At 41.1% G+C, this 27,530-nt stretch overlaps 2 protein-coding genes across 7 annotated transcripts in view; both read right to left on the bottom strand.

The window, feature by feature from the left end:
• The window catches only part of tpcn3 (two pore segment channel 3), a 32,470-nt gene extending 14,497 nt beyond the window's left edge, over nt 1–17,973 (bottom strand). The window contains exons 1-10 of one of the 3 annotated variants that reach the window (XM_066696838.1): nt 17,559–17,973; nt 11,908–11,990; nt 9,769–9,883; nt 8,545–8,673; nt 7,994–8,110; nt 7,490–7,608; nt 2,596–2,697; nt 2,047–2,173; nt 1,463–1,664; nt 1,055–1,199 (exon numbers count right to left, since the gene is read on the bottom strand). In XM_066696838.1, coding sequence (XP_066552935.1) covers nt 1,055–1,199; nt 1,463–1,664; nt 2,047–2,173; nt 2,596–2,697; nt 7,490–7,608; nt 7,994–8,110; nt 8,545–8,673; nt 9,769–9,883; nt 11,908–11,990; nt 17,559–17,663 — 1,244 coding nt within the window. In that variant the 5' untranslated portion in view covers nt 17,664–17,973. The remainder of the gene's footprint in view (nt 1–1,054; nt 1,200–1,462; nt 1,665–2,046; nt 2,174–2,595; nt 2,698–7,489; nt 7,609–7,993; nt 8,111–8,544; nt 8,674–9,768; nt 9,884–11,907; nt 11,991–17,558) is intronic. The other 2 variants (XM_066696840.1, XM_066696839.1) reach the window with 2 other exon arrangements.
• Nucleotides 17,974–22,789: 4,816 nt separating this feature from the next.
• LOC136719372 (serum response factor) overlaps nt 22,790–27,530 on the bottom strand; it is a 38,135-nt gene continuing 33,394 nt past the window's right edge. For 3 of the 4 annotated variants that reach the window (XM_066697295.1, XM_066697293.1, XM_066697296.1), the window contains one exon: nt 22,790–26,803. In XM_066697295.1, coding sequence (XP_066553392.1) covers nt 26,702–26,803 — 102 coding nt within the window. In that variant the 3' untranslated portion in view covers nt 22,790–26,701. The remainder of the gene's footprint in view (nt 26,804–27,530) is intronic. The other variant, XM_066697294.1, reaches the window with a different exon arrangement.

The raw sequence follows: 27,530 nt of genomic DNA, 5'->3' as shown, positions 1-27,530 counted from the left end.
AAATGTGTGTTGCATTAAACTGTTTTGTTGATCATTTTAGAAATAAAATCTGTCAACGCCGAGAAATATCTTCTCATTCCTGTTTCACTGTTTAGTCTGAAATTGACACAAGTTAATAGACACCAGATTATAGGTGGCCCTGCCTATCCTTAATCATTGAATAATAATCAGTTAAGGGAAATTGTGGTAACAAGTAATGATAGGATCTTTCTCGGCACCTAAACGTAAATGAGACTGATATATATATATAACGAGAAGTTACCTGACATAAATACTAACCTGCGTAGTTATTTAATGTCTGACTAACAATACTAATGAGAGACTCACCTTCGTCTTACTAACCGGTATTGTAGTCAATGTGTTTATAACCTTTTTTGTTTAACGATTTGTGTGTTATCATATGCGATCCCATGGTATTTGATTTGGTCACGGAAGTGATTTGTCTTTGACTTATTGATCTAGAGTTGAATTTTAATTAGTTTTTCCGTTTTGTATAATTAGTGTAGTGCTACATTTAGTCTTTGTTTTTGAATAAATTTGACAATTTATATCTTTGGAATTGGTGTCTGCGTGCAATTATTACAGAAATTGAGTTCTACAAGATTCCAGGATTTGTGATAAGGTGATACTATCAATTCACTTCTTTAATTGATATTTATAAGTGTACCTTACGCTACAGCAGCGATAGCTTTACATAATAGGCCTTTAACCTCATCCATAACTAAGATCACTTATTATTAATGGACACCAAACAAGCACGATGGGTCGAATGACCTCCTCTTGTTTGTAAACTTTCTTATGTTCTTATGTTCATAGTTATTCCCAGTTCCCTTGGTACCAAAAATAAATGATTTCCGACCAAATTCAGTGGTGCTTCACAAAAACAAAACACATTTAGAAAAACTGGAAATCAACAATAACATGGTTTCTTGTGCAAAGCTGTGTGCTTTTCACCACAGGGACAGCGAACACTCAGATGTGGCTTGACTGGAGAAGAAAGTCCTACGGAAGCCTGTGAGGTTTAGGGGAGGGACCTCCAGATAAAGACACTTACTTGTGCCGCACCAGGCGGCAGATCAGCCTGCTAGCCGCCGAGCTGTAAAGCCGTGGAAATCTAATTTGCAGGGGGTGGATGCGAGACTTCAGGGTGATAACCTGGATGTTAAGGAGGTCAGCCAGCTGTACAAAGGCAGCTTTCCCTGTGGAGACAAGTCACCCATGCTAACTGTTTACACATTTGTACCCATGAGGCCCATATTATGTACACACATCTTTCAGAAAACACAAAATAACTTCCAGTAGTCTCTGAGATTTAGGGTTTCACCCAACAAAAGCAAATTAAATGCTTCATTAAATAAATAACTGGCAAGGGATGTTTGTTTTCCATCTTTTAGAGAGGGGGTGACCTCAGCATGACATCATAGTTTCACGATTACTGTAAGTCGCCGGACAGGAAACGAACCTATGTATCCATTCTTGTCCTCATTGCACACGCTCCACAGCAGCTGCCGGTGGGAGGTGCTGATGTCCGGCTGCACCATCTTGACCAGCTGGTTCCAGTCCTCCTGCGCAACGACCGGTTGCCCCCCCCGGCTCTCCTGCAGCACCACGAAGGCCCGCACCATCTTGTCTCTCTTCGCCCTCACCACTTGTCTCACTTCTTCCTGTGAGAGACACACCACACACACTTTGCCCATCAGTCACTTCATCTCTCCCATTTATCCACTTTCCTCTCTTATTTCTCCTCCATTTTTTTTCCTTCTTTGGAATCTGTGGTTCTCACCATTTGTTCCTCTCTCTCTCTCACCTTCTCCTTTTCAGGTGTCATTTCAACTCTATCGTCTCTCTCAAGAATATTTATTTCTACTGCATCAATAAAAATAATAACTATAAAATTATTTCCAAAAAAGGGTTTCTAAATGTATTCTTCTTTATGAATATTACTTTATTTGACCAACTAATTTGTTGAATACAATCATACAATTACAGAGTGAATACAGAAAATGAAACTCAGGAACCTCTCGACTTTCTCCAAAGAAAATTTACCTTCAGATGTTTCTTGTAGTTGTTGTAGACAACAGCCAGGAATACGTACATGAAGATGTAGGTGTTGATGACAATATACAACACGAAGAAAGCCGCAAAAAACAAGCTGTTATTGTAGGCTGGCATCCTTTAAGACAATGTAAAGGCAAATAAATGTGTTAGACTTCCAGGGTACAGAAAAGGTAAGTGGGTATTTAGGGGATATTTTGAACATTTCACTTCCACATCATAGTTCTTAAATTTTCATAATGAACAGGGCTATTGAATATTGCTTTTCAATGCCCCATACTTTTGCAAAATCCATGTCTTATTACCCAGCTGGAAAGTCGGCCTTGGTACAGTAATTCAATGTCGTGCCATTCGACTGTAATAATGCAGCTTGGTTGAAACTGTAATTGCTCGCTCTGAGCTCTTTTTGACGTCTTTCAAGGTTTTAGCAAAACGAAAGCTGCGGAATATGAACTTCTATGCGCAATTATCTGCTCTGTAAATAGCAAATCAAAGTATGAATATAGCACAGATGAAATGTATAATGTACCAGATACTCACATGACATCAGGGCTGTTCGCGGTGGTCACCAGCACATACAGTTCAAACACAATGTCGAGGTAATTGGTAAAGTATGGTGTCCCCTCCTGGGTTACAAATTTTCTGGTAAGAAAAATATATTTTTTTAAATTGAGAAAGAAATTGTTTATGAAAATAATTAAAGCGAAAATGTTGCATTTATTTCATCAGGGTAGTTTATCCAACTTCATTGGTAAAATATGAATTCATGTCCGAAACAAAAGGTATAAACATGGTAATTATTTCCGGATCAACCTGCATCTGCATCAGCCCCCGGACCGCCTGTAGGACCGGCGTGGGGGGGTCTGAGCGGGATGTTGTAGCCAATTCTAACAGGGAACCCTCAAGGGGCAATTGTTCAAGCTTAATGATCTTCCCATGCTGCTCAGGGATGTCGTGGCCTACTCGAACGAGAGAGGGCTTCCCCTGGTCCTAATCAGCTTGGACCAGGAGAAAGCCTTCGACAGAGTGGGCCACGAATACCTGCAGCTCGTCATGGAGAGGATGGGTCTCGCTCTTGGCCTGAGGAAATGGGTTAAGATCATTTACAGCGGTCTAAGCAGCACGGTCCTTGTGAAACGCCATTTCCGGTCAGGTCGGGGGTCCGGCAGGGTTGTCCCCTGTCGGCCCTGCTGTACGTCCTCTGTCTGGAGCCATTCATGCAGGCGATCCGCCGTGACGTCCGGGTGACAGGTTTCCATCTCCCGGGTTCCGGCGGAGAGCAACTGAAGGCCCTGGCCTACATAGACGACGTGGCCGTGGCCAGGGTCGAGGAACTGCTGGACGGCTTCTGCAGGGCGACGGGGGCCGCTGTCAACAAGGCCAAGAGCGAGGTATACCTCTCCAGGGCATGGCCTGTCGGCCGGGGCCCGCCGACCGTGTTCCCTGTGAAGCCGTTTATCAAGGTTCTGGGGATCACGATCGACGGGACCAACACGGGCACCCGGAGCTGGGAGGAGGCCATATCTAAGGTCCAAAAGAAGATCCACGGCTGGAGCACAAGGATCTTGATGATGGCTGGTAAGGTGCTGGTCGTAAAGGCCATCCTCTTCCCGATACTCCTCTACGTAGGAATGATCTTCCCCCAAGACAAGGTCATCGCAAAACTAGTGACCCGAATTATATTTCGGTTTGTCTGGGGGAGCAAAATGGAGAGGCTGAAAAGAGTGCAGATGGTGAAGGGTACCCTGGATGGAGGCAGGGGGGTCCCGGACGTTGTGCGGCTGATAAAGGCGCAGGGGCTGGCCTATGTGGTCAAGAACATCCAGGCTGCTGGCAAGAAAGTGAGTTTCATGAACCGCTTTTATTTTGCCAGCAGCCTGAGACCATTCGGCCTCTGCGCCATGGATAACACTAGGCCGCACTCGTGGGATCCCCCGCCGTTCTACAGGGCGCTCCGAGCCTTTGCGCTCGAAGTAGGCCTCCATAAAGTCGTGCTGGCCTCCTGGGATTATAAGACCATCTGTAGCCAGATGAGATCTACCCAGGAGACCAGCCGGATAGAAGATTTCCCTCCCGAAACCTGCCGGTTTATCTGGGCTAACGCTACGCACGTTTGCCTCACGAATACGCAGAAAGATGTCTCCTGGATGGCTGTGAGTCGGTGTCTCCCCACCCGAGTGTTCATGCACAGAAGGGGCATAGCTCCTTATGACACCTGCCCCTATAAGGGTTGCCTGGGGAAGGAGACGGAGGCTCCCATCTTTAGAGATTGCCCCTCCGCCTACAGGGTCTGGCTCCTGTTTTCTCCGTTCCTCCACAGGTTTGCCGTTCCTGCGCGGGCGACGGCCCAGCAGATCTTATACGGTCCTGCCAGGGGATTAACATCTTCCACCCTGAGGTGCTGGTGGCGTGTCGTCTGCGCAGTGAAGCAGGCCCTGTGGGAGGGACGGAAAATCTGTCTATTCAATAAGCAGGAGGTCGACCCGATTGTCATCGCGCGGAGGGGCATGGTGCTTGTGAGAGACTACGTCAATCTGGAGGTCCATCAGAGGGGCAAGGAGGAAGCCTATAAGAGCTGGCATATACAAGATCTGGGGGAGCTTAGGATCCCATGATGGGACCCACCTCCGGGGACGGTCAGTTCCCCCTGCTGGAGCCCGAGTCCAAGATCTTTTAACTATTTTATGAATGATTGATTTTAAAATGACTTTTAAAAATGAATTTTAACTGTTTTTAAAGATTTAGTTGTTTTTAAAACACTAATTGTTTAGGGGTTTTTTTGGTTTAGTTTTGTTCTATTTTTTTGTCAAATACATTGTCCGTTTTGGATTTAATTTTAAATGCATTGGACCTTTTTGTTTGTTTTTTATTTTTACCTTTTTAATTGTTTTTTTTATTTTTTTTGTCCAGTGCATTTTCAGTTATTATCAATGTATTTGACTTTTATGTTGGTTAGCAGTTTTGCTTTAATCACGTTTATTTTGTTGTTTTGTGCACTTGTTTATTTAAAGTTAAGTTTTTTTGTTTTTGTTAAATCACAAAGATTTTAAAAAATGTAAGTGATTTTAAGAATTGATTTAAAAAAAAGTTTTTAATCATAAGTATTAAAAATTTGAATTGTTTTTATTTGTTAAATGTAAAATACTCCAAACAATAAAACAGTATTAATGATCTTCCCCCCAGACAAGGTCATCGCAAAACTAGTGACCCGAATTATATTTCGGTTTGTCTGGGGGAGCAAAATGGAGAGGCTGAAAAGAGTGCAGATGGTGAAGGGTACCCTGGATGGAGGCAGGGGGGCCCCGGACGTTGTGCGGCTGGTAAAGGCGCAGGGGCTGGCCTATGTGGTCAAGAACATCCAGGCTGCTGGCAAGAAAGTGAGTTTTATGAACCGCTTTTATTTTGCCCGCAGCCTGAGACCATTCGGCCTCTGTGCCATGGATAACACCAAGCCGCACTCGTGGGATCCCCCGCCGTTCTACAGGGTGCTCCGAGCCTTTGCGCTCGAAGTAGGCCTCCATAAAGTCGTGCTGGCCTCCTGGGATTATAAGACCATCTGTAGCCAGATGAGATCTACCCAGGAGACCAGCCGGATAGAAGATTTCCCTCCCGAAACCTGCCGGTTTATCTGGGCTAACGCTACGCACGTTTGCCTCACGAATACACAGAAAGAGGTCTCCTGGATGGCTGTGAGTCGGTGTCTCCCCACGCGAGTGTTCATGCACAGAAGGGGCATAGCTCCTTATGACACCTGCCCCTATAAGGGTTGCCTGGGGAAGGAGACAGAGGCTCTAATCTTTAGGGATTGCCCCTCCGCCTGCAGGGTCTGGCTCCTGTTTTTCCCGTTCCTCCGCAGGTTTGCCGTTCCTGTGCGGACGACCGCCCAGCGGATCCTTTATGGCCCTGCCAAAGGAATAACATCTCCCTCCCTGAGGTGCTGGTGGCGTGTCGTCTGCGCAGTGAAGCAGGCCCTGTGGGAGGGACGGAACATCTGCCTTTTTAATAAGCAGGAGCTGGACCCGATTGTCACCGCGCGGAGGGGCATGGTACTCATTCGTGAGTATGTCAATCTGGAGGTCCATCAGAGGGGCAAGGAGGAAGCCTACAAGATCTGGCACATAAAAGATCTGGGGGAGCTTAGGATCCCTTGATGGGACCCACCTCCGGGGACGACCATCTCCCGCTGCTGGAGCCCGAGCCAAGATCTTTTAATTATTTTATAAAAGATTATATTTTAAAATGAATTTTAATTGTTTTTAAAGATTTAGTTGTTTTTAAAAACACTAGTTTGATTGGTTTTTTGGGTTGTTTTTGTTATATTTCTTTGTCAAATGCATTGGCCGTTTGGTTTTAATTTTAAATGAATTGGACTGTTTTGGTTTGTTTTTTATTTTTCCTGTTTTATTTTATTTTTTTGATTTGTCCGATTCATTTTCAGTTATTTTCAATGTATTTGACATTTTTTGTTGGTTAGCAGATGTTCAGTTATTTTGAATTTAATCACTTTGAGATTTTAATTTTTTTTTAAGTGATTTTAGTAATTGATTTAAAAAAAATGTAGTCACAAGAATTAAAATTTTGAATGCTTTTATCTGTAAAATGTAAAATGTAAAATACGTTCACCTAATAAACAGTATTAATGGGTAACTATGACCTGTAACTATGAGTTGTCAGTGAGAGCTGCATCAGTCTACCCACCAATGCTGCTCCCCCACCATCTGCACTGTAGTCTTGCAACAGCCTACTCTGCCTCAGAAATGCAACTTGGTACGTAACCCGATTTCCACATTCCTGGCTACTCTTCTGCTCGCTGCCTTCCCATGCGCATATCTGGCTTTCTTGGTGGTCTTTTTTTCTGCACACTAAATCATTTAAGGGCAAACAAAATTACAGACAGGCACTCGAATGGCCAACTAGACGTTCCAAGGAGGTTATTTTAAGGGCCTTCCCATATACCAAAAGAAACTGTTAGTATAACATACTCTATATAATTTGATGGCAATGCATACATTGTTAGGATAAGGCAATATTCATTTGCAGGAATAAAAATGTAGGTCAGTCAAACAATTTAACATGGGCTTAAAAACAATATGCATCACTGCAGTATGTGACACTGACCTCAAGACTTAACTATCATAGGCAGTGAATCAGATATTTCACTACAAGTACACTATTATATATTTTGAAAGTTAAAAGTTGCCAATTCCAAATTCAATATTGTATGGTTCACTTTGGAAGAGTGAATGTACTTTGGAGAGTACTTTCTAAAGCTCAACAGTACCGTACACTGTAACTTGCAATGTATGGATATCCCTCCCACCCTTCTATAGTGCACTTCTGCCGTCCCAGGATAAAAGCAAGAGTCAAATAATTAATAAATAACTTACATTATAAAACCACATGAACAAACATAAGAGACATTCCAAACACTTGCCTTTTTCCAAACAGTTTGAGTGCCATAAGAGAGAACATCAGGATGCTGAACATGAACAGCAGAAACACATACAAGATTTGTGGCAAGGTGTTTCGAATACTCCTGAATGCCCTTCGAACCTGCAGGAGACATGGGTGGGAGGGAAAGGGCATTGTGGGAAAGTGAGAGACAGAAGAGAAATCTTAAACACCTCAATCAATCTCCAAACCAAGCTTAACTTCTGCATCATCATTTTTACTAGCTGATCAGCACTCACTAATTGAAACCAGACCACCCATGAAAATAGAATACAAAATTCACAACAGATGATAGGAAAATGTTTTGAATGTGAAAAACATGTACAATATGTTTTCCCAGGGAATCAGTTGGTCGACTTTGGGACTTCTTCAAAAAGGTGTGAAAAAGCATTCTGTAATTTGAAATCCAGACCTTTGCCATTGAATATTGCTGGAAATAATAGTCACTAATGATAAATATATATAAGAGAATGATGAAGCTGGATACCTGACGGCCTTCTGTGATGTTAACAAGGAACAGAGGTCTCAGCACACGTGACCAGCGAACCCCATAGTACCCAAAGGCCTTCAGGGACCCAAATATGATCATATCCACTAATGTGAGCTGGGGAGAGAGGCAGATTTGGATTGAAATGCAAACGTAGGTTACTTGCAGATGTTGAAACTGAGAATTTCCAAATGCAAAAGCCATTGCCATTCACCAACAAAACTAAATTAAAGTGCAAATATGTAACTTACTATTCCGAATGCATTTAAATTTCACTTTCATATGACAGACACTATTTTCCTGATTAGTCAATACAAAGTTGAAGACAACAAGGTTTTCTCAGCATTAGTTTGACTGAGACCCTATCCAATGTGACATATAATACAGTATGTGAATTTAACGGTGAATGTTTAATTTAAATATAAATGCCAATGCTTCCTGTTCAGGACCCTAAAATACCCAACTCAGTGTGGACTGAACTCTTACAGTCTACATGAGACATTTCTGTTGTGCCCTTGGAAAGTTTGAAACACCGAACACAGACTACTTACTAATATGACAATCATGATGCAAATGTTTTTGGGATCTTTCCAGAACTTCTGCCGTGGGATGACTTTGGCATAGTGGACCAGACGCACAGTGAAGGCGCACAGACAGATTAACTCTCCCACAGACGTTGCCTGGAAAACAATCCGAAAAAAGGAATAACGACACAGGGAAAGGATGAAGGTGCGGTTTGACATCATCAGAATCACCTCTGGTTCATCTCCTGTCCTTTTGGCTGGCACAAGAAAGAGGACCTGTCAATTTTGCCAAATGAATCAGAAACACCATGACATTCTGACTCGTTACCTGAGGAAGACTAAGTTTGAAGCCACTTTGGTATCTTACATGATCCCTGTAATGCTTAGATGATTTTTGCACATTTTAGAGTGATGTGACGACAGGCCCTAGGAGTCAAATCCTATTTTTCCATGAACTGATGAGATTTAGATTGACCCAATGAGGGGATTCTGAAGCCCTTAGAAGAAAAGATGCTTTAAGTAAAAATTAACAGACATTACATATATTTATATATATATAAGATTTGGGGGCTGGGCTCCATATTCCTTTTTGTAGTTAGCATTTTATGTCTCCAGTTTTAGGTCATTTACTGGGCCCTTTGCAATCAGAATAGTTTGTGACTGCAAGTGAAATCATGATAATATTGCTATTCATGTAAAACTGCTTGTAGATTTACACAAAGTGTTAGTGTCTCTCACTCAGAATCATTCTCAGACAGTTTGTGGTGAGGAAAGACAAAACTTAAATGAGGACAAGAGGATCCTAGTGGATAAGACTGTTGGTCAAGACTAAATCACTAAATATTACCAGCGACTTCCGAAATGTAGGAGATAATGGGGCTATTTCCAGACACTTCTCTTGGGATGTACATGGTAATGCATTGGATTGAGATGCTAAATCAAAGCTTCCACTTCTGTCAAGGGAATCTTTTAAGGGTCCAGAGAAATAGGGAGTTGTGTGTTAAGCAGTTAATGAAACCACTAAAGAAAGCTCTCTCTCTACCAAAGCACAGCCTTCAGTCTATGAACAAGATCCTTCTCAGTCATCCTGGGTGCCCTGTATGTCCCATCACAAATATGCTTTCAATACAACTTAGTCATTAAATTATAACAAAGTTGATAATATAATAATAAAACTACTATTACTACTACTAAAAGTTACATGTATTTTCTTTCAGGTCCATTTATTTCCTGCTTTTTTGCAGTGCTTACCCATATCGGTAAAGGAACGAGAGCCGGGTCTTCAAACACAGCAAGGGCCATATCGATGATGATGAAGATGTATATGATAACCCGCATCCCCCAGTGGTTGTAGAGCCAATACAATCTAAAAGACAGAAAGCAGCTTATTGGTTGGTTGGCTGCTTGACTTGAGTCCTCTTTCACACGTTAAAAACTAATTTATAGATGAGAAAATCCTTATTTTGCTTTCACAAACATGGAGGGGGGTGCCCCCTGTAGTCATTTAATATGTCCTTAAATTAAATAAAGGTCCAGAGCGCTCTGGAGCAGGTTTTCATCAAGGATGTCTCTGTACATTGCTGCATTCATCTTTCCCTCGATCCTCACTAGTCTCCCAGTTCCTGCCGCTGAAAAACATCCCAAAAACATGATGCTGCCACCACCATGGTTCACTGTAGGGATGGTATTGGCCAGGTGATGAGCGTTGCCTGGTTTCCTCCAGACATGACGCTTGCCATTAAGGCCAAAGAGTTCAATCTTTGTCTTTGAATTTTGTTTCTCATGGTCTGAGAGTCCTTCAGGTGCCTTCAGGGCTGTCATGTGCCTTTTACTGAGGAGTGGCTTCCGTCTGCCCATTCTACCATACAGGCCTGATTGGTGGAGTGCTGCAGAGATGGTTGTTCTTCTGGAAGGTTCTCCTCTCTCCACAGAGACACGCTGGAGCTCTGTCAGAGTGACCATCGGGTTCTTGGTCACCTCCCTGACTAAGGCCCTTCTCCCTCAATCGCTCAGTTTGGCCGGGCAGCCAGCTCTAAGAAGAGTCCTGGTGGTTCCAAACTTCTTCCATTTACGGATGATGGAGGCCACTGTGCTCATTGGGACCGTCAATGCTGCAGAATTTTTTACCACAGGTGGACTCCAATCAAGTTGTAGAAACATCTCAAGGATGATCAGTGGAAACAGGATGCACCTGAGCTCAATTTTTGAGTGTCATGGCAAAGGCTGTGAAAACTTATGTACATGTGCTTTTTTAGTTTTTTATTTTTAATAAATTTGCAAAGATTTCAAACAAACTTCTTTCACATTGTCATTATGGGGTATTGTTTGTAGAATTTTGAGGAAAATAATGAATTTAATCCATTTGGGAATAAGGCTGTAACATAACAGAATGTGGAAAAAGTGTAGCGCTGTGAATACTTTCCGGATGCACTGTAAAATACACCATTTGTCCACTTTTTCCCACCTTTAAAAAAAAAAATGCATTCTATAAATCAATCTTTTAAAAATATTCTGTTTTAGGTCATAGACTTTAATGACAGCTGCCAGTCCATAACACCATTTCTAGTGCAGAGAGTGAAGTCCATCTCTGCAGCTTTCATGAACCGCTGTGCCAGTTCATCCCGGAGGTGTTCTGTGGAAGTGATGTCAGGACTCTGAACGGGCAACACAGCGCATTCAAAGACATGTTCTACTACTTTGATATTAAAAAGAAATGCCATCACGCATAAGAAATATGCAATTAGCATGTAGGCCAAGGTTTTCATTTGGTCTCGGCCTAAATCTTACAACAGGCTGAATTTACTATACTCTGCGCACTTTCATTTTCCTTCATTTTCCCACAGGGAGAAAGCAGCTGTTACCACAAGCACCGAACAGGCTAGTCACATGGATAGAAAGTTCCAGAAGCACTGACAAAAGAGTCCAGGCAAGGCAAATTTTTGCACTTGTTCTGCACTTGAATGGATGTTTTCTGGATGGGGTACAGAATGACTGACTGAAACGCCTCACATTTACAGATGAGACACATGCGAGGAAATGACAGACACTGATTCACCTGGTGAGAGAAAGACCAATAAGCACAGAAGACACACTCTGTCTGATGAATCCCTCTCTTCTCACACCAGCTGAATCAGTTTAACTCATTTCTCCCCACAGCACTGGCTAATTTACAAAAACTCTTCTTACAGCTGCTCTTCAATTTTACATGCCAATCACCCCTAGAAAACACCGTCGAACCAGTGGAACACTCATGTGGTTCAGCAACCAAGTGGTTCAGATAATGGTGGATTGTCTGTGTCCCTCTCATTCCCCCAGTGAGGGATGTCCACCCCAGGCCCCCCATTCGATCTTCCAGGTTTTCATTCATGCCCCTGCCAACTCTTTACTAACCTGATGCCCTGCGGGGTCTTCTCAAAGCAGACGTTCCTGTTGTACTGAGCATCCGACACATATGCGGCTGCCAGCTGAAGCTCCTGCAAGTCAACGGAAGACCGTAAGGTACAGGAGCGGCCAACATGTAGTAGATGACATTACAGCCAAGTGCTCAAGGTCACCAAGTCTCATGTGGCTCTGTGCAGCATCGCCCTCAAACGTTTCCATCTTTGTATGAAGATGGCGTTTTAAAAGCAGTCAAGCGCAGCTACCACTTGAATTACCCTCTTTAAGCCCTCCCTCATTGTCACACAGGACTCCACAACAGAGTCAGTTTTATAACATTTGTAGGCTTCCATGCAGGAAGTGCTCTAAGCCTACTGTTTCTGTTAGGATTTTTATTATTATTATTAGGCTTCCAGGTCCAGGATGCCCGGAAGCCTATTGTTGTTGTAAGGATTTTTATTATTATTTTTCTTTTCTTCCGCCAGAATATTTTCAAATGCCTATAACTTTTGAACCGCTTGGTGAAAACTCACCAAACTTGGTATGAGTGTAGGGGTCTATGGTATGGTCACTCGAATGCAATATGGTGCCCTAAAGTCACATGGTTTGGCAGCCATCTTGACTGTAGTCCAAAAAAATGACTGTTTTTAAACATCATTTTCTCAGGAATGGTAAAGAGTTGAGTTATGGAACTTTTTCTACATAGTGCGCTTATGTTAATACTTGATTTGGATATAACAGTAAATTGATAAATCACATGGTGTGCCCACAATGTTCGATTATGCTGAAAACACTTCAGTCTCAACTCCTTATAGACCATTTGACTGACTGATGTGTGCTTTGGTATACAGCATCTTTGGACTGTTCTCTACAAATATTCTATAAGAAAAGTTCCTACATGAAGAAATATGGGAGCAATGAACAAATGTTTGAGACAAAAAGTCAATTTTGTCCAATTTTCTGACTGTAATGACGCACTTTCACCACTTGTGGCAGCATATATCGTATTTTTCACTGAGAAAACAAGATTCAGGCGCCATCTTTGGCATGTACAAAACTAAACTAAAACTAAGATCTATCAGTCACTTGCAACATTATTACAATGGAAAGTATCTGTTTAAACACACAGACACTTCTGCAAGCAAATACAAATAGTGTAAACTGAGATTATAGTTAGGGATTGTTTCAGCAATAGAGAAGCCGTGGAGAAAAGCGAGACAAACCGAAAGTGAAACTAAAACAGAATTAAAAGTGATTGACAAAACACGAAAATACAAGTTATTTAAATAAATACATGAATATGAACAGTGGTACAACAGCAATGACATTGCTGAATCTGTAGCGGTGGGTTATTGCTTTAATTTGAAAGTAATTTCAAACTGAGACCGAGTGCCACCTGAAGCTAAAATTAACACAACACATCGGTAATTAATGTGACAACCAAATTAAACATCAAGTAAGCAACTAAATAAGGTTGAGAAGGTAACTACGATTTTAAAAGCTGCAGGAGTTTTAAGCTGTTTAAAGCTTGTTTTTGTTTCCTTGTTCGTTTGATTTTTTTATAACAAGTACACAAACTATTGAGGGATTATTTCAGCTGTAGAGAAACCGTGAAGAAAAGCAACTAAAATATAGGATTAAATGTGATTCATAAGAAACATTAATACACGTTTTATAAAATAAATACATGAAAATGGACAGTGGTACAAGAGCAATAGCATTGCTGGATCTGTAGCGGTGGGTTATTGCTTTCATTTGAAAGTAATTTCAATCTGAGATCACAACGAGTTTATATCATGTTAACGATGCAACGGGGGGGGGGGTGCGAATTTTGTCCTCTTCTCTCTCAGTGAAATCGTAATTTATGGTAAGATGTAGAATCGTTGGCTCTATAAAGTAGATTTGAAAGGGTGAACATAAGACGTGTACTGTGTGAGCTAAACCCGAGAAAACGGACATACTCGGTCAGGCGCAATAGTAAAAACGAATTGGAGCTATTTGCTCCATAGTGATGTACTTCGCTTTTCCAGCTGTAAATATATATAATGCACACATCAGAAATCTATGTGATAACTATATGAAATACCAGGTATGCAACTAAATAAGCTTGAGAAGGTAACTGCAAATTGTCAGCAGCAATCTTAAGCTACTTAAATGGTTAGATTGTGTACACAAAATGAGACTTAGAGAATCAAGTGTTTACTAATATATTATGATATTAGAGGTATTGATGGTATTAATCATGTAATTAAATTGATATATTTAACTAAAATAAGTGTAGTTGGTTTATTGAGATTGTAACTGGCTTGTTCCTTAAAATATTTGACCACAAGAGGGGGAACTTGACCATGAATACTCTGCTTACCAAAACCTTTATGCAAAAACTGTTGTCAACATGTGCAAAAGGCAAGTGACTACGTGCAAGAACATGGCAGCCACAAGCAAATGACTGAGCACATATGCAAAATACGTGTATTTATAAAAGCATGAACTTTGACCCCAAACAAAAACCCATGAGCGATATTCAAAAACTCACCAAACTTGGCACAATAATAAATTACAATGTTATTCTTGATTGTGGTGAGTTTTGTCACCGACGATGATACGGCGCACTGGTACCGATGCTGAAGGCCAAGTCACATGCAGCAGTGAATATCTACAGAACAGTGAATCCTAAGGTGCTTCAATTTTCAGTGATTAACACTAGTACAAACATCTGTCAAAGTTGAAAAAGCCAAGTTGATTGGACAAAAACATGACTGCTATACACCAATGAAAATGACAGCCTCAACCATATACTGACATTCGTTATATAGACCTCTACCTCCATCATTTGGCCAAACTTGGGAATTGCATTCCGCATCTTGAATGACACAATAATGAAAACTTCACATATATGCTAGAATTAAGTGAAAAATACAATGGTACCTGACATCATTGAAGCAAGCAATGAGGACATTTAAATTAAAGTCCAGTGACACTGAAATACACACTTCAAGTGACAAAAGATTGAAAACCTCAAATCTATACTACATTGTCTAAATTGTGAAATGCAACAGAAATCTTCTTCTCCAAAACCTAATGACACATGCCTATGCCACTTCATACACATGCATACCTTATGCCCCACTACTACGCTTGTTCATCAGAAGTTCCCCGGGCGCACGCTTTGTCCGCCATGTAGCATTCTCTGATTCCAGCTTTGGTGCCTTCTAATCCATGCCCCTTTTACCCACTGTGACACAAATTGGCATGCATGACACTAGTACAGAGTCCTACCAAGGGTGTTAAAGGCTAGTTGCCCCAGTGAAAAACATGGGTGCTGTGGGCCAATGAAAAAAAACGTATGCGTCGCTTCAGACAAGTATCAGATTACCTCTACACTGGAATGCAGTATGCAGATGAAACTCAGCACCTATGTCTATGTCTGTGCCTTGAACATAAAACCTGATAATTAAGTTTTTGAGGTACACGGTTAAGCTGCAATGTTGGATTTAACATGTGTCCGCGTGCGAAAATGAAAACAGCTACTACTCTGGAACTCTAAAGCCCAGTTCCCTGAAACTTTGCATGTATTACATAGACACTGCTAACTGTCTGCAAGAGATAAGTGACTGTGTGCAACAACATGGCAGCCACAAGAAAATTACTGTGCACATATGCTAAATACGCATATTTATAAAAGCATGAAATTGACCCATCAGCATATTCAAAAACTCACCAAATTGTGTTACATTATGTCACTTATGACAGCAAATATATTCAGAACTATAGCCTAATGTACTTAAATTGTTAGTGATTAGACTAATACAAAGATCTGTCAAAGTTGATGAAGCCAAGTTGATAGGACACAAAACCTGGCTGCTGTACACCAACCAAAATGACAGCTTCACATGTCAGTCCAATCATGACATTCCTTATGTAGACCTCTACCTCCATCATGTGGCCAAACTTGGGAATTGCATTCTGCATCTTGAATGACACAATGCAAACTTCACATATATGCTAGAATCAAGTGAAAAATACAATGGTACCTTACAAAATTGATGCATGCAATCAAGAAATTAATATTATACCTCACTGACATTGAAATACACACTTCAAGTGACAAAAGATTGAAAACCTCAAATGTATACTACAGTGGATTAGAATTGAAAATCACACATTTAACAACACATGCATTTAAACTACAAATGCCTGCTCAAATCTGAAACCTACTGTTACAACATGGGAGCCTTAAAAGTTGCATGCAACTTCTAGTTTTTTGTTGTTATTGCTGCTTTATCATATTTTTGACCACTCTGTATGACTGTTACCTTGGAGTTACTTCATTTAAAATAACAAATCAATAACATTTTTTTCATAAGAAGTAACACATGCACTTCTAATAACATTAACCAGAGATTAATTTAATTGTATTCCAAGTAGTTTTATGTTCTGTACAGACACTATTTAGGTTTTATTTTATTATTATGTTTAAATAGGTGAAGGATTCTTAAATGTGCATTTGGTTTTTCTTTTCTGCTTGACAGGCTTTGACAAAAACAAGGCTGAAAAAACATCATATGTACAACATGAGAAACCTTTGAACCAGTGCAAAGGTTTTTTTTTTTTTTATAATGGTAACATTTTACAACAGCGGTCAACATTATTAATAAAATGTATGAGATTAACAGCAGAATACAGATGAAACACATAGTATTCACGTGTTACTCCTGTGGTATTTATAGATCAATTTATTAAGAATTGTTTACCATTATAGTAAAGTGTGACCAGTACACCCTATACTAAATTTGGACGTATACAACTCAAATACATTGACATTGTTTAAGACAGGAATAAAGGATATAGAATAGTCATCCTGGTCACAGCTATAAAGAGGTTGCTAGTGATAATCCAATCATATTTATATCATAAGATGTTTATAGGTTTATTTTACTAATTCTACAAGAAGGAAACAACTCATCTTAAGCAGAAAGTTAACACTTTCAAAATTGCGTTCCCTGTTTACGTCATGGATGCTTTTTCTCAACCTGAGTTGCCACCGTTTAATATGATAATAATATGATGATAATGTTCAGATTGACCAACTAAATAAACGGCACGTTTAATATTGCATTCAATAGTACACTTCATGTCAGCACACTTTACACATACGCTTTAGACCCTCGAGTAAGAACTGAATTGAATTGAACGGAATGGGAGATAAGGAGCATATTATGTAAACGTAAAAACGGCATAACTAAACGTTGTGTTAGGACATACTCGTCTTTTTTTTTTTAATATAAGCATCCGTTTCATTTTCCTGCGAACGCTGGTCGCCTTCGTGTTGCGCAGATGTCCGCAGTTCTGCGTGGCTCTACCAATGGGATCGGCGAGATTCTGCACATCTGAGCAGGTCTGCCGAAATCTGCGCTACAGCAGCGCGACCGCTATACTTCTGAAGTGCACATTCCTACACGCAGATTAGAGATCGGGGCTCAATGCACGAAGATTTAAAGTCCCGTTTAAAACGACCCAACCCCACCAAGTGCACTCGAGAAAAGGCATCCCCGAGCTCAGACTGCAATGCTTCCTCGGTGTGTCGAGCAGCTGAAAGCCCCAGAAGTGTAGAGTTGCAGTTTAAAGCAAAAACAGATGAGTGGAAAAAGGGCATCTCTTACCAGCTCGGTTTTGCAGTTCTGTTTCTCATTGTCCCCGTTAAGAGCACTGCTTTGGACGGAGGTGGTCATTGAGACTGGATGGGTAACGTTTTCAGTTTGTGACATCTCGATGTGCAACTTTCCTGTTACATCCAGCACAAACGGCAGTTTTCAGGAAATCCCGTGGTAGGTGGGAGTCCACTACGACAGGAGACAAAACAAAAAAAAAAGAGCAAAACGTCTTGCAGGATCCCTCTTGGTGGGCTAGACTTCAAATCCTCTTTTCAGTCGTGCGTCTTTAGTTTTACCCGAGACAGAAGTCGCAAACTGCTCCGACATTACGCAAGGGCTGCTGCTTGAAAAACTTAGCAATAAAAGTTATTGAGTGTTTTCCCTGCTGGAGCCATGATTTTTGACCCGTCATGTGACAGAGACCTGGCGGAAAGGGAACTGGGAATCCGAGCAGGTTTGAAGGAAAGAGGCTGTTTCCTCCTGGAAATGGGAATCACAATGGGGTGTCAGCAAATGGATTGCAATCGTCACTGTGCATATATATATATATATATATATATATATATATTATATATATATATATATATATATATACCAATGTGTGTGTGTGTGTGTGAGAGAGAGAGAGAGAGAGAGAGAGAGAGAGAGAGAGAGAGAGAGAGAGAGAGAGAGAGAGAGAGAGAGAGAGTGAGTGTTTATGTATGTATGTAATGTTCAGTGGCACAGGGACGATTGCAATCAATTTGCTGACACCCTATTATGATTCCATACAGTGTTGGGGTCGTTACTGATAAAACGTAATATATTAGTCGTTATTCGTTTCTTGAGAAAAAAGGAATAATAATATTATTATTACACATACACAAACAAATAAACTGTAGCTTAAAGCCATGGGTTGCCTTAGTTCTCGGCTCAGTAGTGTAGGAAATCTTGTATTAATCAGCAACTTCATTACAAAGGCTCAGCAATAATAAAAAACAAAGTCATCTGTCAGTAGTCTGGTATAAACTGGGTAACAATTAGAGCAGTCAATACAATACAATCTCAGTAGAGATCTGTGCACTCCACAACGTAACATCAAATATATATTTCAATTTACTAGCTTCATTATAAACACTCGCAAAACTAACAGCACTCAAGCATTCTTTTAATTGAGATAACCTTTCAATATATATCAACCACATACTACCCATACTATACTAGGTAGAACGACTATTAACTTTATGTAGTAGTTAATCTCCAAAGGGCAGGGACTGTAGCTGTGGGACTGTGGGAGAAGACTGCAAGGAGACGATCTTGCCGATTCCTGTCCTGCTCACTCCTTCCTCTCGCCGTGCACCTGTGCTCCATTGCTTCCCTAATCTCATCTTCCTGTCTCTCCCTTCCTCCTTCCTCCTCCCTCCTGTCTACTCCACTCTCTGGTGGTCTGTGGAACTGCCACTCTACTTCCAACAAGGCCAACTTCATCCCCGCTTTTGCCTCCCACCACTCTCTGGATTTCCTCGCTCTCACTGAGACATGGATCTCCCCCTGAGAACTCAAACCACCCCTTCTTCCCTATCCTCTCTGTTTGTCCTGTCCCACTCCCCCTGTCTTTCCAGGCAGGGAGGAGGAACAGGGCTCCTTGATCTCTCTGCAGCATTTGACATCGTCGATGACTCCATCCTCCTGTCCTGCCTCGCTGACCTTGGAATCTGTGGAACTGCTCTCACCTGGTTCTCCTCCTACCTCAGTGACCGGACCTACCAAGTGACATGGCGAAGTTCCTCATCCACCCCCCAACCTCTCCTCACAGGCGAACCACAAGGCTCCGTCCTGGGCCCCCTCCTATTCTCTCTCTATACTCGCTCCCTGGGCCCCCTCATCGCATCCCATGGTTTCTCCTACCACTTCTATGCTGATGATGCCCAGATCTTCCTCTTTTCCCTCTTCTGACCCTGTCATCTCCTCTCACATCTTCCTGCTTGTCTATCTCCCCCTGGATGCACTCGCACCACCTCAAGCTCAACCTCTCCAAATTGGATTTCACCCCCCTTCCTCATCTTCTGCTGATCTCTCCATCTAAATCCCCTCGATCCTGCGCTCTCCTACACCCAGCACATCACCACGCTGACACGCACCTGCAGATTCTTCCAGAGCAACATACGCTGTATCCGACCCTTCCTTACCAACTACTCGACTCAGCTGCTCGTCCAGTTACTGGTCCTCTCCCGCCTGGACTACTGCAACTCCCTCTTGGTCGGCCTGCCTGCAACTATACCCGCCCGCTTCAGCTCATCCAGAACTCTGTGGCTCGTCTGGTATTCTCTCTGTCCCGATTCGCACACGCTACTCCACTGCTCCGCTCCCTCCACTGGCTCCCGATACCAGCACGTATTCAGTTCAAGACACTGACCCTCACCTACCGCTGTCTCGACCATACTGCACCAAGCTACCTTCAGTGCCTCGTCTCCCCATACATCCCCTCCAGACCACTGCGGTCTTCCAGTGCCAGAAGACTAACTCTGCCTCTGCCAAGCCTTTGCTTGTTATGGGAGATGGCTGTTCTTCGCCAGGCTTATGCTCTCCTTGCGTGACTGAAGCACAAGGGGGAACGGAGCCTTATTCCAGAGTGTGTTTGGCGTTGATCCAGTTGAGTTAGAACTGGAGATCAAGGAGGAGTATGGAGGGTGATCAGTGCTAAAATTAAGATGAACGTGATTATGAACATGAAGATGATTATGAAGATGATTATTAACATGATTATGAAGATGAACATGAAGAGGATTATGAGCGTGAAGATGATTATGAAGATGATTATGTGCGTTGGATTAGCCAATAAGCGCACTGGCTACAGCCCACTAGCTCTGATTGACAGAGTTCAATGTTTTATCACATCGAAAAAGAAAAAAAAATACAAGAGACACTACGAAATGTAGATAGCAAATAGACAATCAGGAAATAAATATATACATGAAAGTAATGAATGCATAAATAAATGTTGAAATAAATAAATCAATAGATTAATAAATAAATATAGGTCTAAATGCCCCTATATTCGTTTAATCATGTATTTATGTTCTCTGTATTTATTTTACATTTCAGCATTGATAGTCCTCCACACTCTGAAACCGTGTAACTCCATGAAATTAAATATATTTGTAAAAAAAATATATATCTAAAAAACATCATCCATACATCATAATTCGAACACACAATCAATCAGAGTGGGCGGTAGCCAGTGTGCTTATTGGCTAATCCAATACACATAATCATCTTCATGTTCATAATCCTCTTCATGTTCATCTTCATAATCATGTTAATAATCATCTACATGTTGATAATCATGTTCATAATCATCTTCATGTTCATAATCACGTTTATCTTAATTTTGGCACTGATCACCCTCCATAGAGGAGAAAGGGCATCAGATCCTTGATCAGATGCTTTGATCAATGCTCCAGCTATTTAGGGACAGTTACCATGGATGCCTACGGCAGTGTCATAAAGCAAAGGGGTGACATCATACAGGGGGACCGGGTATTTTCTGACTGACTGGCTGCACACACTGCCTTCTCGCAATTATCTTTACAGTTAGAAGAGAATATCTGTCTACCGCAAACTTCCAGCTAAAACCTTAAGAAATGTGTGGTTAAAGTCAGAAACACCCACTTTGGTTCTTTTGAATTTTGTTCAGTTTTTGTCAAGACACCTCCTGAATTCAGTCAAACCACAGTGACTGATCTAAAGAAATCTTAAAAGCAATCAACACAGTAGAATAATGAAAGAGAAATACAGACATTCTGCCACAGACTGCAACAGATTCAGAAACAAACTACAAGAGAAAAACGACGTAACACGACTAACCAAGCAGAAAAAGCTGCCATGTAGTGTCATCTCTCCAAAATAAATAAATAACCATCAGAAGTGAAAGTGGGAGTGGAAGAAGCATTTTTGTTTTTATTTGGCAGATGCCTCTGTACTCATCTCCCTGAAAAAAGGGTTACAAGTGATTTTGCAAAGCTTCAGCACATCAGCAAATCAGGAGACACGCACTATAGTTTCTAAATCTTGACTGAAATAATTGATGCAACGTTATACACAGATCAACCCAAGATTTTAGATTTTCATTTTTCCAGGGAGAGATCAGCACTGAATGTAAATGCTGGACTTTTCCTTAATGCTTAACATAAAATAATTGTCACTGTTTCATCCCACACATCCCGCAATTTACAAGCTCACCACCAGAGGTCATCATCACCCGAATACTAAGCCCTCACCTTCCTCGGCACCATGTGCATTATCATCCATTGTAGGAAAATGGAACCTCCTGTAGCAGTTACTGGAACTAAGACAGTTCAGGTTCAATGTGATTTATTACAGAGTCCAGAATATAGATCACAGCATACAAGTATACCGGATACAGCAAGGCAAAACTGATACAAAGACTTTATGGACAAGTCAGCCTTTATGAGTTGAACCCCTGTCCAACTCCACCTTCCAGAGTGACCACCCCACCCACCAGAGTATCCAATGGCAGCTGCCTATTAGCATACCAAGTGACAATGGAGCCCTCACCCCACTCTCCCACATTCCAGGGTAACAGCTCACCCATACCTTTCTCAGCAGTGATTAACTCATCCCTCCCAACAGAGACAGACTGTCTCCTTACTCGTCCTTATCAATAGCTTTTGATATGCTATTGATACAGGACTGATAAGCAAACTGTGTCCTTATCAACCTTCTGTTACTATTGATACCAGGGACCCCACCTTTGCTCAGCCATCTGTGTTTACCTTCTGTGAATTAGGACAATACCCAAGAACATTTGGGTGCATATCCACACACACACAAATATATATATGTTTCATATGTATACCGCGTGTGTGAAAATGTAAATATGCACATGCATCCCCTAGTGTATATATTAGGGGGTGCATGTCCATATTGAAAAAAACACTCATATATATGTTGCTAAAAGGCATCAATAAGTCTGTAACTGTAAAGAAACTAATATTATTACTCAAATTAAAACTACGTTAACTCATTATTAAGACAAGTAAAATTACAGTATTGCAGTATGTTACAAACACATTACCCCAACTCTGTATATAGCTATACAATTAGATGTAAACTACAGTATTGTTGACCTGAAAAACCAATGTCTTGGGTTTGCCAATGGCTTCAATATATTTGTAATACACTATGTTCTGTCACACACATAATGAAATCACACAAATAAAGCAAGAGTTCACAAATGATACATTTATTGAAGCTTTTTTTATTTTTTATTTTTTTTATACAAAAGAAATCTCTGTACAGAGTTACCGTGTTACATACATAAACTCCGCAGACAAAACTCTGGAAGTTAATAAAAACAAACTACCAAAAAAAATAAAATAATAATAATTTTAGAATAATCTAATCACATATCATATCAAGAGATCTGGTGTACAATCCGTAATTCTATTTTCATAGTTACAAAAAAAAGTCAAGGTTTATACCATGTCGTTTGCTTGGCGTGTGGAACTAAATTATAATTTAAAAACAGCTTTCAAAAAGCTTATCAAACTCAGTGCTTGGTGGAGAATGTTTTTATTTCCTCGATATTTGTCACACACAAAATAAAAGAAATTGGGACAAGTGACATTAGAAAATACCATTTTCAGCCTTTGTCCATTAGCTGAACACTAGGATTGTGATAATTTTAAAGTTGTTTTTTTCTTCTCAAGTCTAAATAAAACATTGTCATCAGTGTTTTTAATGCCTCCACTTCAAGTCCATTTTAATATATTTATTAAATAAAAATACAAAGGCATGTGCGTCAGGGGAAAACAAAATAAAGCCCTAGAATAAAAGTGACTGATCCAGGAAAATGCGAGATTTCCTTAGATAAAACAAAAAGACACAAGGATCAGCACATTGAAGCAGCCTAAACCTTGACTTCTATGGCTGGAGAAGAAAGGAAAAACAGAAGTGTGCCCAACTCCACCCGCAAGGGAACATGAGAAAACAAGCCACACACAGAAAACTACAGATCGAGAACGCAGTCTTTTCTTTTTCTTTGTCGTCATGTGTAGTACATAAATACTGAAAATCAAACATTTAGAAAAATATTTTTTATTTTACTATTTCAAGGCTTTTGTTTGTTTTGTTCGGTTTGAGGATTTCTTCTCTCATTTCCCTAGTATAAAAACTACAGTAGCTGTTCTGATGTGAATGCCTCTTCGTTCCAGGTATCCTGCACAGGAAGCACAGCTGGCACAGTGAGAAAGGCACCGCTGTGCTACAGATTCGACGAGTTTGGCCTGGCGCCTGTCCTCCCAATCCCACTGGCTGGCCTGACTGTGGGCCGCCAGCCAGAGCCCCTACATTCGAAGTCAGAGCATGACTCTAGTGAGCACAGAATGGAGGGGACCATTTCTCAATGGTCTGTTAAGAGTTACAGAAAACCGTGTTGTGAAGCCAGTGTGTCACGTTCTAGAAACCATGATGCAAAGGATCAACGTCACACTGAGGTCTGGGTCAGCAGAAATATCAGTGGAGGGGGTGCCATGCTTTCGGCCAAAGAACCAGTCTGTCATGTGCCCTTGGGTCAGCCATTTCAGACATTAAGAACTCACTGAATTGAAACAATCTACATACTCTGCCATTGTTTTTTGAAGATGAATTTGCTTTTCGTGAGCCTATGGGTAAACCTGGCCTTCATTCCCTCCCATTTACAATGGGTCACCCAGTAGCTGCTTGCCGGGTCACCCAACGGGTCAAAGGACTGCTTGCCCCATTTCTGGGAAGCAAATGTCAAAGTTCATAAGTCATCTTGAACTCGCTCCAGGTGGAACCAGAAGCCACAGATCATCACTGGCTGACCAACGCACTGAGCATTTTAGACAGAGAAAGCGCTGGTGTTCGCTTGTCCAACATTCCCTTTCAGCCCCAATCCCTTCAACAGCATCCCTCCCACCCCTATTTCGCCAACAGGGGATGACCAAACAGCAGCAGATGGCATCTCCCAGGTACGGTATTAACAAAATGTTTCAATTCCTGAGGGAAAGGACCCATCACAGATAAAATACAACAAGGCAAAAAAAGGACAACCATAAATGTACCAGAGTTTAAAAAATAAAATAAAAAAAGGCCAACTGTCCACATTGACCTTTGACCTTCTGGCAAGAGAGAGCTGAATTAAATATTTCTAAACATTAATACCTACAACGGGATTTATTTATTAGCGATCACAGCTCTGTGGAGAGGCCGCGGGTGGGTCTCCAAACCTGACTTTCAGAAGCCAGCGTCACAGATCTGGAGCCATTTGTAGTCATTGCAAAACTGGCGACAGAGTTCAAGGTTTCTGCAATGGCGAAAATGCAATTCGGGAAACCTATGTGGTGTGTAATCTATTCATATATTCTTTTTTTCCATTAAATAATTGAATAATGTGTGTTTGAGATATCCAATGTGAAAATGTTTTGACAGATCATATTGTATATATATTTCCACTTTATTCTTCTTGAAAAGTAATCAGAAATAAAGTAATGAGAATCTACGCCAATATTAAATGTGCATAAAACTTCACCTTTCTTGGGTGTGAGATTTTCATTTATACTGAAAAACTTTTCAAACAAATTGCAGCCTAAAAGGACATCATAAAACCAAGTAATTGGAAATCCTCAAACAACCAAGCTGGGAGGTATTCACATTTTCAAATATCTGATCCACTCCTCCCTTTCCCTTTAAATGCACATGTTAAGCACTTTGAAATATTACAGTACATATTAACAAAATATTATAAACAAAACCTTTGATCATGGTCATAGCAAAGTCAAGAGTCCTGGTCTCTGTTGTACTTTCTTGTGAGCAGGAAGTGGATGAAAGGGAACTAAACATGCAAGACTATAACTGGACAGCAGGAACACGTGGCTGGGCAAGAGCTGCAGTGTGTGAAAGAAAATAACTGGAAAAACATTACTGATTGGTATTTATTTAGACTGGGGGGCTGGGGTCCAGGACCATTGATGTTTGAATAGTGGGAGGCCTTTTGTGAGCCTGCAATCTGCTGGAATGGAAAAGCCTGGGTCAGTCCCACAAGCTCAGGAAATGGCACATCTGCGTTTACAGGAAAGACTGACTGAACGTTTTGGCCGATAGCTCTGATAAATTGAGAAGCGGTTCATTTACTAGCGACTGCTTTGGGAGACTGGGGCTCCGTCAGCTGCACCCTGAGCATTTCTCTAATATATAGAACTGGGGAAGGGGGCTTCCTTGGGCGCAGTGCGTCTCCCAGTATGATTGTATACTGATCAGAACCGATTTATTTTAAATAGGGTATGCACATATATTATAGGCTCTTCCACTCCCGCCTCCTCTTGCCAAATTGCTTTCTTCTGCAAACCGTTATATTTGAGAATTTGGAAGAACAAAAGCTCAGCAAGTGCAATCTAAGTCACTGCATATACAGTATTTCTAAAATCAAATTGGTTTTGTTTTTCAAATTCAATCAATCCAAAAAAGCGTTAGTCTGCAAATGTTAGACAAGTTCAATGTCAAGCCTTCGCTCGTTATGGGAAATGGCTGTTCTTCACCAGGCTTGCGTGACTGAAGCACACGGGGGAACGGAGCCTTATTCCAGAGTGTGTTCGGGGCGTTGATCCAGTTGAGTTAGAACTGGAGATCAAGGAGGAGAAAGTCTGCTTAAAAGAGGAGAAAGGGCATCAGATCCTTGATCAGATGCTTTGATCAATGCTCCAGCTATTTAGGGACAGTTACCATGGATGCCTATGGCAGTGTCATAAATCGAATGGGTGACATCATACAGGGGGACCGGGCATTTTCTGCTTGACTGGCTGCACACACTGCCTTCTCGCAATTATTTTTACAGTTAGAAGAGAATATCTGTCTACCGCAGACTTCCAGCTAAAACCTTGAGAAATGTGTGGTTAAAGTCAAAAACACCCACTTTGGTTCTTTTGAATTTTGTTCAGTTTTTGTCAAGACACCTCCTGAATTCAGTCAAACTACAGTGACTGATCTAAAGAAATCTTAAAAGCAATCAACACAGTAGAATAATGAAGGAGACAGACATCCTGCCACAGACTGCAACAGATTCAGAAACAAACTACAAGAGAAAAACGACGTAACACGACTAACCAAGGAGAAAAAGCTGCCATGTGGTGTCATCTCTCGTAAATAAATATATAACCATCAGAAGGGAAGGTGGGAGTGGAAGAAGCATTTTTGTTTTTATTTGGCAGATGCATCTCTCTGTACTCATCTCCCTGAAAAAAGGGTTACAAGGAAAAAAAACAGGAAAGATAACCTAAGTGATTTTGCAAAGCTTCAGAACACATCAGCAAATCAGGAGACACGCACTATACAGTTTCTAAATCTTGTTCTTAGATGGACTGATGATTGCACAGCTCAGCTCTGGCTGTGATGCGGGTGCCACAGCCGCAACGTCATACACAGATCAACCAAAGATTTTAGCTTTTCAGTTTTGAAAGTAAACTGAAAATAAACAGTGGACTTTTTCCTTAAATGCTAAAATCAAAATAATGCTCTGGTAGTTCAGCTCAATCTTTGGGCCATATGTTGCTCATCATAATAAAGGGATCATTTATCACAGACCAGCAGTTACAGATGGGATGCCTTTATTATCCTTCTAAATCCATGTCTGTTGTGCTTCTCGCACAATTAATTAATTAAAAAGTAGGGTAGTTGACACACAATTTCGATATTTCGGACCCTAGGAGTTTGGTAACTAAGCTGTAGTACAGTGTCGGCAAAGCATAGGGAACACCCAGTGGAGGATACATACAGTGTAGAATAAGCTAATTAAAAATGGAACAAACTATAAAATGCAGTCAATGGTTGGTCTGAGAGAGACCTGTGCTGGCCTGCACATTGCCCCACATACATGCGGTCTGCATTACTGTCTGATCACCAACAGGGGGAACTCCTCAAGCAGTTAAACAAGAACTCTTCTGTGTGAAGCAAATCAGCCCT

Source organism: Amia ocellicauda, chromosome 23 (genome assembly GCF_036373705.1).
Source record: "Amia ocellicauda isolate fAmiCal2 chromosome 23, fAmiCal2.hap1, whole genome shotgun sequence".
Classification (NCBI taxonomy): Eukaryota; Metazoa; Chordata; class Actinopteri; order Amiiformes; family Amiidae; genus Amia; species Amia ocellicauda.
The sequence above is the reverse complement of the archived record's forward strand: the minus strand, read 5'-3'. Positions and strand labels throughout refer to the sequence as shown.